The following is a 13,195-nucleotide window of genomic DNA, read 5'->3' as shown; positions in this document are numbered from 1 at the left end:
TACCCAGAGGAAAACCCTTTCAAGAAGTTTGGAAGGAAAAGGCTACCCAAACAGCCATGTTTCTGCGTCTGCGTCTCTGGACTATTGTCTGGGAAAATGACTTAAAAATAAACAAATAAGAACAGATCTGAACTGTCAGAAAAAGAGCAAAAAAATCTCTGAAGAAATGAGTCGCTAATTATAATTCAATTCTTAGATAGTAGTTAAGCAAACTATAAAAAACTTTGAGAATCCCAATAAGTGTTTGTAAATTGATTATTGCTGTTAGCCGTGCTGACAATTTTTTTATCTTCGTACAATAGTCTTTGGGAACCCATGTAAGTTGGATGTGAACCACTGGTTTATTTCACTATAACATAATCCGTGCTAAAACCATCGGCAGAATGCCTTTGCCCCTGACATGACAGTTGGGCTTAGTCCAATATCCAAACGCAGTCTTTATCCTTGTTTGCTACACCCGTAAGCTTTCCATTCCTGATCGCCAAATACTTCTTGCCATAATTCGCAAATATGACAACAGCTCTCTCACCAGTCGACATTGATTCGTCTGCAATGAGTTTCCACTCTTCAGCTCCATAATGCTGGGCTTTTGTGTAAATGTAGTCTCCGTTTGGATCATAACCTAAAGGAGGCAGGCACGCTGAATTACACAAATATGACAGAAAACATTGGTACAGAACTACTTAGTTTGAGAGAAAAATATCTATTTCAAGATTTCAGCTTTTTCAATTTAAAACTATCAGATAAATTAAAATTGTCAAATGAAATCATTGAAGTAAAAACTGTCGCTAAAAGAGAATCAAATGAGTAACATTTTCTCAAGTCATCGTTCATGGCCCTTTCCAACTAATCATCAATCGATATAGCTTGATAAGATTAAGCCCTCCCTTTGAATTGTAAATTGCATTTCACATTGTAACATAGATTGGGTATCTATTTTAATCGTAGGACCCTCTATTATCTTGCGAACCTGACCTGTACCAAAAGCCACTATTCCATGAACTAGTTTTAGCTTCTGTTTTTGCTATCAAATTTAATATAACAGAACATATCTTAGGCTTAAAAGGCAGAGCTTATTATCAGTTGTTGTTTCAATATCATTTCGACCACTGTTATCTCTAGTTCATATCCAAATGAAAAGTGTCAAGAAATTGGTCAATTTTTTGGAGAAATTGCGATATCTGGAATCAATGGTCTCGAGGCAAAATCCATTATTGATTGTCCAGATGCTGATCTTGATGGGTGTGTCTTTCGTTTGACATAAAAAACTTCATGATCCATTTTTCGTGATAGGCATTCATGTTAGTGGACATCAGACACCAAAACAATCAGACAGATGCCCTAAGAATCTTGGGACAGAGCTTGTGCCCCCTGCCCCCAAGACCAGGACCTATGTTTATATCAACCAGCTCTTTCTAAAGCTTTCCTTCAAATCCCCAACTCACCGAGATATCCATTTGTGGCATAGTTTTTGTAGTAGAAAATCTCTTTATTCCTTTCCTCAACCCAGTAGCTGGTTTCTTCTGGTTCATCGCGAAGCACCAGTGTGCTCCTGTTGCCACTTGCTGGGTGAAACTTGACTTGTCCTAAAGAAAAATAGATGATCTATTGATACGGTCTATCTTTTCACTAAGCCATCAGAGTTAATCAGCAAAAATAAGATCTAAAAAATAGGGTGGGGTATTGGTCCCAGGTGGCTTAGCCCCCTTTAAAAAAGGCTGAAAGGGGCAACGTTTACATCTTGCAACTTTTGTTCAGATTTTCTTATAACTGCATACAATGCTTCTTGAATATTTTTGTTATAAAATATTCAAGAGTTTAGGTACAATTTTTATTATAAAAACGTCTCGCAGAAATTTTCATTTTCCTCAAAGTAGACTCCTTCTTGTGAAAATCGTCGAAGAAATGCCAAATACATCTTTTTTTGTGTAACAAGATATAGTGAATTTCATTAAATTTTATAAAGTAAAATGAGATATAGTAAATATGAAACAGCCATAATGAATAGAAAACTCGCTAAGGTTTCTCTGTATTTTTCTCCGTTTTTTGACATTAGACTTTCACTAATTCCATTCACATAAAAACCAGTTCATTATTTTAGCCCTTCATAGCTTCTGGACATAAACATCGAAGTTAAAGTTCCTGTGAAATTTCCTATAACACTGCTCAGAAAAATAACAAAAGTCAGTCAGATTAATAAAATTCAGCTCGATTTGTACCAGGGGTGTAATGCTCTCAAGGGGGCTTTTGCACAAAATGTTTTAAAAACAATAGCAAAAGTAGGTATTAAGGGGCTCAGCCCCCAAACCTCCCTAGCACTATACCTTTAATTTCAACTCATACCAAAATGTCTTTGAAATGCTTCTTTGATTGTGCGAGGGAAATTATATTCCATATACTCTAATGGAAAAAGTAGGCCAAAGTGTAAACTCGCAGCTGCCGAGGGCCTAAGTCGTAGAATTTATCAAGAGCAATTACAAGGCAAAAGGACTTGGCAATGATGGTTCGTGGTGGGAAAATGCATTCACATTTTACGGAATATCGTTGAAAAAAACTTAGGGTCTATTTTGCAGCTTTGTGGTAAAAAATGGAGCGAAATTTTGAAACACAAGATGTAGCTAAAAAACTAGTTAGTGTACCTGATTCTGCAAGAAATTTCCCTGTAATTAAATGCTTGAATGCGCGGCCTGGTCTAGTCTCAAGCTCCTTCGCAACAGCAGCGATTGTAGGTTCTGTTTTCTCCAACTCTCCTTGGGTTGTATGCATTATTTCTTTTGTGAGCGAAGAAATACTCTTTGCAAGATCTGCATCCGGTCTAAAATAAAATTGTAATGGACATTCGCAACGGGTATTGATCAAGAACAAAATGTGGACTAAGCTACATAGGATTCAAGATTGAGAAAAAACAATATTGTGATTATTAAAAGCCCAAGGTATTGATGATGACCCAGTCCTCTCCTCGTCAACCACAGCATTGACACCTTCCTTTGTTTGGCGAGGCTATCACTCGCCAAGCAATTTTTGAGTTATGGATGAAAGCAATACGGCAAACTATGCCATCTCTGCCTCTTGTTTCTACAGCAAAAAATATGTATCGACGCATAAGTTCGGGTTACTTGACTTATGAGTACGGTACCCCCTATATTTAACGTCCAGGGTGCTACCAAGTTCTTGCTGTCTAAATGAGGGACATCACATACAGGGTAGCATTATAAAACGGGAGGCATGAAAAGCGAGAGGTATAAAAAATTGTTTGAATATGAAGCCGTTCAATTTTTCGCGATGCAGGTTGTTCATCAAACAGTGATGTTTTCTGAAATATTTCTTGTGCTTCAAGGAGAAAAAGAAAAATTGAGAAAAGGTCAAGCATATTCTAACTTTGTATGCTATCCTACTCTCGTTTAAAATTATGAATCCAGCATCCTTCAAATTAAGTTCCCTAAACCAATGGGTTTTCGAAGTTACTCCCGCTAAGTTGCCTTCAGGGCACATTCAAAATCTGTTCCATCTGTAAATGGGATCAAAGAAAAAATAACGAATGTCCCAGTTTGCGAGAAATTCAACAATTTGAGGATAGAAAAAAACATACGCACTTAATATAAACTTAACACAAAACCTTAAATTTTCAGGAATATGTCTAAAGAAAATAAAAATAAATTTATTGTTTGTACATTTTTCGAGAATTTTTTTATTTTTAAGCAAAAGTAAAATAATTCGATAAGATTGATTTTTCGCATATGGGTTTGATCATACTGATTTATCGATTTAAATTCTTCATAATCTTTTGGCATCGCACAAACCTTGCAAAACAACAAAATAAACCGTTTAAAATAGACACAAATCAGTAATAAAATAACCACCAACAATTTGAAACTTAATGAACCTTTAGTTCTGTACAAAAATCATGTCAGTTTTGATCTTTGATGTATGCAACCTTTAATTTTCAAAAAGAATGGTTAGTTGCTAGTTTCAACTAGGGGCCAATCTTATGGGGGCAGTTAGAGAGTGTGATACACCCAGGTCTTCAACCGTTGGTCGATATAATCGAGTATAATCTTTCACTGGCTTTTAAAATCGTTAGCCTGTTAGCAAAATAGCTTGACTTTATGTAGGTAACTGCCGCTTTTTACTATTCTTGATACCAGAGCCTCAGTGTAGAGTGGATCGAAAACAGTGGAAGGCCTTTTCGATCCATTCTTCACACTGAAGCTCTGGTATCCACCCAGGGTAGATTTTGACTTGAAACTAGGAATTTAAGTTAATTGTACTACGAAAAATTAACGAATTTATTGGTTTTATTACAACAGTACGCAAGCTAGTAGCTTTTGACTTACCTAAAATCCATCCACAACATTCCCGCAGTTATGATTCCGAGCCAGGCGGTTGCTTTCCAATCCTTTTGTGCCATGATTGGCACTATATCAACGTTTTGAGAATCAGCGTAATTCAGCTCCTTCTTGCAGTTTTTCGAGTCCTGTTAACAAGAAATGTAGATTTAGGGCCTGTTTATATGGAGAAAATCATCCCACCTTCCAGCCTGTAAGCTGAGAGGTGAGATCTCACTCTTCTATAGAATCCTTTGTGTTTTTCGTTTTGCGTTTATGTGGAAAACAAGCCATCCCGGTTAAGTGAGATCCCACTGCATGCGGAGGTGGGATCTCGCTGAGGTGGGATGAATTTTTTCCATATAAACGCTGGAAGGTGGAATGAAGCTGGGAGGTTAGATGAAATTTTCATATAAACGCGATCAAATCTCGTCCCACTTGGGAGCTCACAGGCTGGAATGTGAGCTGATATTCTCCATATACAGCTGGAAGGTGGAGTAGAATCAGCATGTAAACATTCGATGACTTCATCCCACCTGCCAGATTATGGGCTGAGGTAGGACAGATTTGCTCAAAGTTTCGAGTTTGTGCGCTCAAAGAGCATGCGCGTTTAAATTAAACAGTTTTATTAACAAAATAACCTGTAGAAATTAATAACCATCTGCATAGAGAAGGAATATTTGTTTTACTCTTTTATTACAAGCATCTCGCGGTAGTTTCTTATGTCTAGTGGCTTTTTAACTCTCTAACAGCATCAAAGGCACACAAATAATAAGCTTCTTCTGCACTCCGTTATTGTTTATGACTTTCAATATTTTATCGAGTTGACAATTTTGCAAAATATAATGATTTTTTCAAATGGTGGGGCTATTTACTCTTGCAAATAACTTGCGATATTTCCACCAAAAGAAACAGATTCATAGGGATTTTCCAAAGATTCATAGGGTAAAAAAAATAGCAATTCCAAAGGTGTGCAAGATTTTTAAGTAGTGAGTTGCCACCTCAATTCCCAAGACCTTGTGAACTCCTTAGGCCAAGAAACGACCCCCCCCCCTCCCTTGATTGAAATGATGGATCGAAATAAAACGAAATAAAGCCACTTCTTACCTGGTACTTTGACGTCATGAATGGGCAAACAACTGCCGCATTCTCCACTCCAAAGGCCATACTGTGGAACAATAGAAAGATCCATCAATAACAAACGGCTTTAGCGTTTGTTATCAAAAGAAATTAGGACATAAAAGAAAGTGCTTTAATACAAAACTAGGCCAAAACCGCAGTTAATAAATTGTTTTGAAAGTTTTTAAAAAGTCACCTAACCTGTCATTGATATTTCCTGACATCCCCCCTTCAGTGTCCATCCAAACAGGGAGCCCCCTATCTTTCAAACCTTTGTAGACTTTCTTCACAAGGTCTTGTATATCCCATTGGTAGGATAGAAAAATATGCTTTGACATCTTGACCGTCTAAAACAGAAAGGATACTATATTTTCTAGGTCTATAGAAAAATTATCTACTGAAAAAGTAATGCATTACATGCAAAGCATTAGCGACGTAAAACAGGAAAATTACCAAAAACAATGATTTTAAGGCAGAGCAGAGCCTTACCATGTAACGGCATTCAGATTTTATCAGAAACGAAGCTGGCGCTGCAGAAGAATAACTTCCAGATGAATGAAACTCATAAATAAAAAAAGAAATTCTTATATCTGATAAAATAGGTGATTGAAGAAGGTGATAAATAACAAAAGCGGGTAGGCAACATAAACACTAGAAGAAGTGATGCGAGTAGGCGTGTACAATCATAGCACAACTCCAGTGGGCTGCTTTTGCATTCATCAACTTTCTTACAAGATGATGCATGCAGTAAATATCAATCAGGCTTAGACATTACGTTATGTAATCAAAATAACAAAATGTATTTACCTTGCTTACAAAATTAGTATTTGTTCGTCTTTAAGGGCGTCTACCAAACACTGCAGGTTCTTGTAGGACGAGAGGTTCATTTGCTCTGCACAATGCTGATGTGGCTGCAATTTGAATATGAATGGAAGGAAACATATTTGCCTAGCAACAAATTTTGATGGAAATGGCTGCACAATTGAAATATTTCTCTACATGGAGTAGTTGGACCCGAGGGAGAGGATATTGTTAATATGGGAGCAAAGTCAATCGGAACAGTAAAGGAGTGTTCATTAGGAACAAAGAAGGGGTTAATATAATTTATCTTTAGGGGGGAGAGGTACGAGCTACCAGCCAAAGAACAATGTATGCTTCGACCCAGTAAATGAAGAATGCCTCGATGGGTGGCATACAAACCTAGGAATGCAATAATAACTTTGAGCGTAAAGCGCCTACAACTTCAGCTTGAAATAAATAAAACGTAATAAATCAACGTTGTAGAAAACGCTCCAGAGATTGCAGGAGGCTTAAATACAATACAGCATTTTTGCTTTATCTTTTTTATAAGATTCTAGAGCATAAAACAGACAGAGGATTAAGAGTAAGTGACTGTAATTATCACGATGGTTATTTCATGCATACAATCTTTTTTTATACGAATTCTCAAATTTTATCCAGCCTGGATAATCTTAAGAAATTTGGGTTTGGAGCCTGAATATATTCTTAAAGTATTCCCATCTTTTTGAACCTAGTTTCAAAATGGAAAATCGTCCGATATGAATAGAAACCGCGCTTTTTAAAAAAGCATGATATGTCTGTTCTGAAATTCTTTGTTATGAAAAATAGCAAAACAGGTAACTGCTGAACAACGAGACATTATATGCAAGCTGATGAATATTTTTATAATATTCTTAAAATTGGATGATTCTATGCTATAATGTTTTAGGAGCTGATCAAAGAGAAATGTCCATGATTATATAATTACTAAAATACCAACTGTATCTGAATTCCATACACAAGAACTGAACTGAATAACAAAACACGAGTGTACGAGATTACATGGGCGGCTTACATACGGGACTTAGTGCACATACGGGATACTAATTATGTGAACGTTACATGTGCTTAAATATTCATATAAAAGAATGTTCATGTAAAAAGGAGGAGTCTTGCAGAAATACATTAACATCACCTACGATTGGTTAAATACAAAAATACTTATTTGCATAACAGTAGAGGAACATAAGAAGCATATATAAACAAAAACAGACACACGCAAAAACAACTACCATAAAAAACCCTAATAAGCAATACTTACATTAATTTTGCTTAAGTTGATACCTGTATACTTCATTCTTATAAACAAGGTACCAAAGACACCGAGGGTCCCTAAGGTACCAGCACACAGATACTTATATAAACTCTTGGAAAATTTCAATGTACCGAAAGGCATTATTTGGTTTTTTTGCTTTTTCGTACTTCTCTATATCGCAGTAAACAAAAATTTTACGACATACCTTTCAAGCTCAAGACCATTGGTTGACATCAACACCGCAGTCACTTTTGGACTTTTTAGCCCATGCTTATCTGAGCCCTGCAGAAGACCTTCATGTATGCGTACTAGCTGTCTGCCAGAAACTTTGAATTTGTGACGTCATTCAAAATGACAGTTAGTTTGCTTTTGAACGACGATTCAAGTATTTGACTTCTGCGAAATATAAATAATACATGCCAATGAAAAAACGACTCTGCAATCTATTCCTGTTTACTAGATATAATTTTTTGAGTTTGATGTGCTAGGTATCTATTTTGCTCACCCTTTCTGGTATACAATCATGGCACTCTGAAGGAAATCGATTGGTCGTGTGATTGATGACATGCAATTCAACTCATTCGAAAAAACAGGCAGACAAGGGAGACACGACTCGCAGGATGAACGCTACGCTAGAAATAATCTCACTCATGGAATATGTCGTTTTAATGTAAAGCTCGCATTATTAAGGAGTCTTTTCGTATGTAAATAAATAGAACATTCGCAGTGCTTTTTCGCTTTTGTCTTTTTATATATTATTAACAAGGAACCGGGAACCTTTCTGGAGTTTCGTCTCTATTAGAGGGACGAGGCGTTTGTACAGCGCAGGGTCATTCACTTGATCCCCCACACACTCTCCTCCACAGAGGCTATTGGGGAGGAAGATGGGGAGGAAGATGGGGAGGAAGATGGGGAGGGAACAAGGGATAGGTTTAAAGGAACTGCGGAAGAAAAAAAGTGGAGAAGCTGTGAGAGAGAAGAAGGAAGAGACAGCTTCACAATTTCTCACTTCCAATCTCCCTCTCCATAGCCTCTGTGGAGGAGAGTATGATCAAGATGCGAAAAGATGTTGCTAGGCACACCGATGCCGCATTGTCCCGCTAGTGTATGGCATATTCCATAAACCTTAAAATATTCAGTTAAATGGTGAGAAAATTCTAGCCGAAAAATTATAATGAAACTATTACATAAAACATAAAAGTCTCAATCAAATTTGAAATATAGCCTTATGAATTTTAACCTCTACGAAATGTACCTCAATACGGTTTCCTTTATAATCACATTCTTAATGCTCTCTATACTGAAAGCTTATCCCAATTTATACTTTGTAGTATTATTAGACTACGCCTCTAAGTCTAACAGTTTGTGAGTCAACGAAATACTTCATACGATATCAGTCTTAAATGTTCAATATAAAGAATGTAGAAACGCTAAGAATAACAATGATAACAAAGCACTCACGACCTTTAGCTTGCTTGGTTTAGTGTTGGCGACTTGTGGCGTTTTTGACTTAAACACTTCAAATGGCAACAGGACAACAGAGCGACGTCTTTCAAGCGACACACGCTTCGACTTTCTATCATCGGGAAACGGCGGCCACGATTCTTTTGGCAAGGCGGGAACGCCCACAGTGAAAAGCCTCCTACTCTAAAACAGGCAAGCTCTTTTATACCCTTTCTAAAATACAGCTAGCCAATAAGAAAACAGAACATGGTAACAGCCACTAGAACAAAATAATAGTTAAAAAAGAATAAAAGTTAATAAAACGATGTTCATGCTGATACCCACGTGGACCAGCACGTGATACAAGTTCGACCTTCGTACCGTAACACAGGGGTTACAGTTTCCGTTACAGTTTCCAATATATGGCTAGAGATTTCTGCAAACTGACGGTCGTCAGAGATAACCTCAACTTTTTTCACTACAAATATCTTACTTTAGGGTCTTTATTTTGTTAAAGAATAGTGATTTGACTGTTTCCAATAATTTTTATTATCAGTTATAAGTGTGACGTCTAAATTGTTGTAGTATCTGTTTTTCTCTGTTCTTAATAGTTTGATGCATAAGTTACGTTGACGATAAAATTTATTCCACTTTTCAGCTATTCTGTTTTTGTAATAATTTTTACGCAATCTACAATGTAACATGATAACATTCCGGAGTGTCTTAAGCCTGATTTACAGGAGACGAGTACTTCGTACGAAGCAAATTTTTCGCTGCGAATGCGCCAAAAATTAGAGCAGAAGTAGAGATTAGAATATTCGCTGTGAATTTGCCACGAATAATTCACTTAGAAAAAAGTAGAATCCATTCCTACTTTTTCGCTGCGAAATTTTTTGAATTGTAAAATGAACCAATCAGAACAGCATTTGAAAATATCTGACTCTGTTCGCATTATTTTTCTCAAACAATTTCACTTATAGGCCCTATACAACGGCAATAAGGCCTTGTTCATACGATGCCGGATTCCTTTCTTATCAGATACACTGACCCAATCCGGTATGAATATTAAGCTTTGTTCATACGATACCGGATTCATTTCATATCAGATTCACTGACCCAATCCGATACAAATATTAAGCTCTGTTCATACGATACCGGATTCCTTTCTTATCAGATACACTGACCCAATCCGGTATGAATATTAAGCTTTGTTCATACGATACCGGATTCATTTCATATCGGATTCACATACCCGATCCGATACGAATATCAAGCTCTGTTCATACAATACCGGATTCATTTAATATCAGATTCACTGACCCAATCCGATACAAATATTAAGCTCTGTTCATACAATACCGGATTCATTTAATATCAGATTCACTGACCCAATTCGATACAAATATTAAGCTCTGTTCACACGATACCGGATTCATTTCATATCGGATTCACTGACCCGATCCGATACGAATATTAAGCTCTGTTCATACGATACCGGATTCATTTAATATCAGATTCACTGACCCAATCCGATACAAATATTAATCTCTATTCATACGATACCGGATTCATTTAATATCAGATTCACTGACCCAATCCGATACAAATATTAAGCTCTGTTTACACTTTACCGGATTCATTTCATGTCGGATTCACTGACCCAATCCGGTATGAATATTAAGCTTTGTTCATACGATACCGGATTCATTTCATAGCAGATTCACTGACCCAATCCGATACGAATATTAAGCTCACACGATACCGGATTCATTTCATATCAGATTCACTGACCCAATCCGATACAAATATTAAGCTCTATTCATACGATACCAGATTCATTTAATATCAGATTCACTGACCCAATCCGATACAAATATTAATCTCTATTCATACGATACCGGATTCATTTAATATCAGATTCACTGACCCAATCCGATACAAATATTAAGCTCTATTCATACGATACCAGATTCATTTAATATCAGATTCACTGACCCAATCCGATACAAATATTAAGCTCTGTTTACACTTTACCGGATTCATTTCATGTCGGATTCACTGACCCAATCCGGTATGAATATTAAGCTTTGTTCATACGATACCGGATTCATTTCATAGCAGATTCACTGACCCAATCCGATACGAATATTAAGCTCACACGATACCGGATTCATTTCATATCGGATTCACTGACCCAATCCGGTATGAATATTAAGCTCTGTTCACACGATACCGGATTCCTTTCGTATCGGATTCACTGACACAATCCGATACTAATTTTAAGCTCTGTTCGCACGATATCGGATTCATTTCATGCACTAACAGGATCTCGCATGCTTGTGCGAACTTCGATGGCGACCTTTGAAAGTATTTGGAAAAGTTATCCTGGTCATGTAAGTGTAAACGTAAACCTCTCTTACCGAAAGAAAAAGTTTCCCCTTCTGAAGAAGTTCTGAATAAAAAAAATTTGTTACCCATTATGGTTTTTTGCCGCTTTTGGAATAAAATTATCTTTGAAATTTGAAGCTTTCTGATAAAAGCACTCTTCGGAAAGTCGCTATAGTCCTTTGCAATATTTGCAGTGAATTTGAATAAAGATTTCTATCAGTGTAAATTGAACTTCGAACTCGAGAGAAAAGTTAGCAGCTAAAAAAATCGTAGCGAAAAATTCGCTTCGCTTGAAAAATCTTGAAAAATTCGCTTCGCCTCGTGTAAATCGACTTTAATCATAAAGGGTGCATCGTTTTTCTAACACAATTTTTCTTTGGTGGTGCATGTTTATTTGACGCATTATTCAAAAAGCAGTTTCAAACACTCCATAGTTTGGATTTGGAGCATATATGTTGCCAAGCTCTGTTCGCAAGTCTTGTCTAAAATTGGTTTGGTAATAATGTTTATAATTACGATAATTCATGACGGAGGAACCTTGCTTTGGGAAAGTGGTTTTCAATACAGTGACAATAAATTTATGAAAATCAGATTGGCCTGTTTCTATTTCATGTTGCATAATTTGATTACGAGTTGTCAAATTTCAATCAATGCATGTTGGGGTCTCAGTCTTAAATCAGGTAAGTTTTTTTACCAGTTTCTTCACGCTATACGTGTACAGAAAGTTTTATTAACGTTTATCCGTCTCTTCAGCATTAAAATCTCCCAACAACATCTGCGAGATTTTGCAGATGTTGTTGGGAGATTTCAATGAAGATTTTCTGCCTTTAATGTATTTGGGGTTTATGCGATATCTTTCAGTGGATTTCAGAGAATATTGCAAAGCAATTCAGCAAAAGGTTTTTCATATTGGAGAAGCATTGGAAAGATTCCTCTCAAGGCTACAGCAGCTGAACGATAATACGCCTGTCGGTGGTAGCTGGGAGGAACATTCAGTTTGGAAAGCAAGGACTATAGCCCTGCCCTGCTTTTTTGCAATGATAGGTTGTAAAAGTTTTCGAAAGTTGAAGCTAACGAACCCAGTAGCAGCTCTTCTTGAATGAAAAACAAAAATTTAGCAAGATTTCATTCAAACATACTTTGAAGTTTGAGAAATGAATGAGCATGTCCACAGAGATCTGAGATTTGTTCTCAGAGGAATTCTACAAGGCGAGACAATGGCTCGGATTCCCGCAACAAACCCCCATGGTACCGATGTAAAGATCCCGCCCACCTACAAAAGAAAGAAACAGGTTGGCAAAAAAACAAATCTCAAGAAACAATTATAAATATAAACATATTGCAATGAATATGTTGATCTCGCAGGTTTCGAGTTCCGCGAAGAGATGGAAACAAATGGCTGCTCCAAAAAACCAAAAGAACTAAAGTCTGGGAGGAAAGATTGACTTGGGGTTTTGGAGGCTGAAAGGAAAGAAAAAATATTCGACGGAGATCCGGACAAACGACGAAAATTGTGAAATTGAGGTTTAAAGTCGAGAAGATTGGACCTTTAGAGGTTTAGGTTCAGAGAAGAATGAAACATTGAAGAAATGCTGATTTCTGTGAGCGGCTTTACTTTTCTTAACACGTCTATCTTATAACATTCCAAGGCTAAACTTTAAACTGAACGGATCACACAAAGAGAGACGGTTCTTCACAAACTCTAATACTTATTACATTCTAACAAACTTCTGTCAGTAATTGGGGTCAAAATTGTTTTATACTGTGTACTCTTTTCACCAATTTCTGAAAATTTCTCAGCACCCCCACTATCAATTGCATTGCT

The 13,195-nt window shown here is 36.8% G+C and overlaps 1 protein-coding gene across 2 annotated transcripts; it reads right to left on the bottom strand.

Annotated features, from left to right (window-relative positions):
• Nucleotides 1-164: 164 nt before the first annotated feature.
• LOC135683358 (uncharacterized) lies at nucleotides 165-6,373 on the bottom strand. 2 transcript variants are annotated; one of them, XM_065198591.2, is made up of 8 exons: nucleotides 6,252-6,337; nucleotides 5,934-5,974; nucleotides 5,646-5,791; nucleotides 5,433-5,493; nucleotides 4,335-4,474; nucleotides 2,640-2,815; nucleotides 1,446-1,586; nucleotides 165-622 (listed from the first exon to the last, which is right to left on the bottom strand). In XM_065198591.2, the coding sequence occupies exons 2-8, from the start codon at nucleotides 5,934-5,936 to the stop codon at nucleotides 414-416; spliced, it is 876 nt and encodes a 291-aa protein (XP_065054663.2). In that variant the 5' UTR covers nucleotides 5,937-5,974; nucleotides 6,252-6,337; the 3' UTR covers nucleotides 165-413. The 2 variants fall into 2 exon arrangements, with proteins under 2 accessions (XP_065054663.2, XP_065054664.2); XM_065198592.2 differs by lacking the exon at nucleotides 5,934-5,974 and having other exon boundaries at nucleotides 6,252-6,373.
• Between the last annotated feature and the right edge of the window lie 6,822 nt (nucleotides 6,374-13,195).

The sequence above is a fragment of the Rhopilema esculentum genome, chromosome 7 (genome assembly GCF_057945365.1).
Source record: "Rhopilema esculentum isolate cy_ngs chromosome 7, ASM5794536v1, whole genome shotgun sequence".
Classification (NCBI taxonomy): domain Eukaryota; kingdom Metazoa; phylum Cnidaria; class Scyphozoa; order Rhizostomeae; family Rhizostomatidae; genus Rhopilema; species Rhopilema esculentum.
The sequence above is the reverse complement of the archived record's forward strand: the minus strand, read 5'-3'. Positions and strand labels throughout refer to the sequence as shown.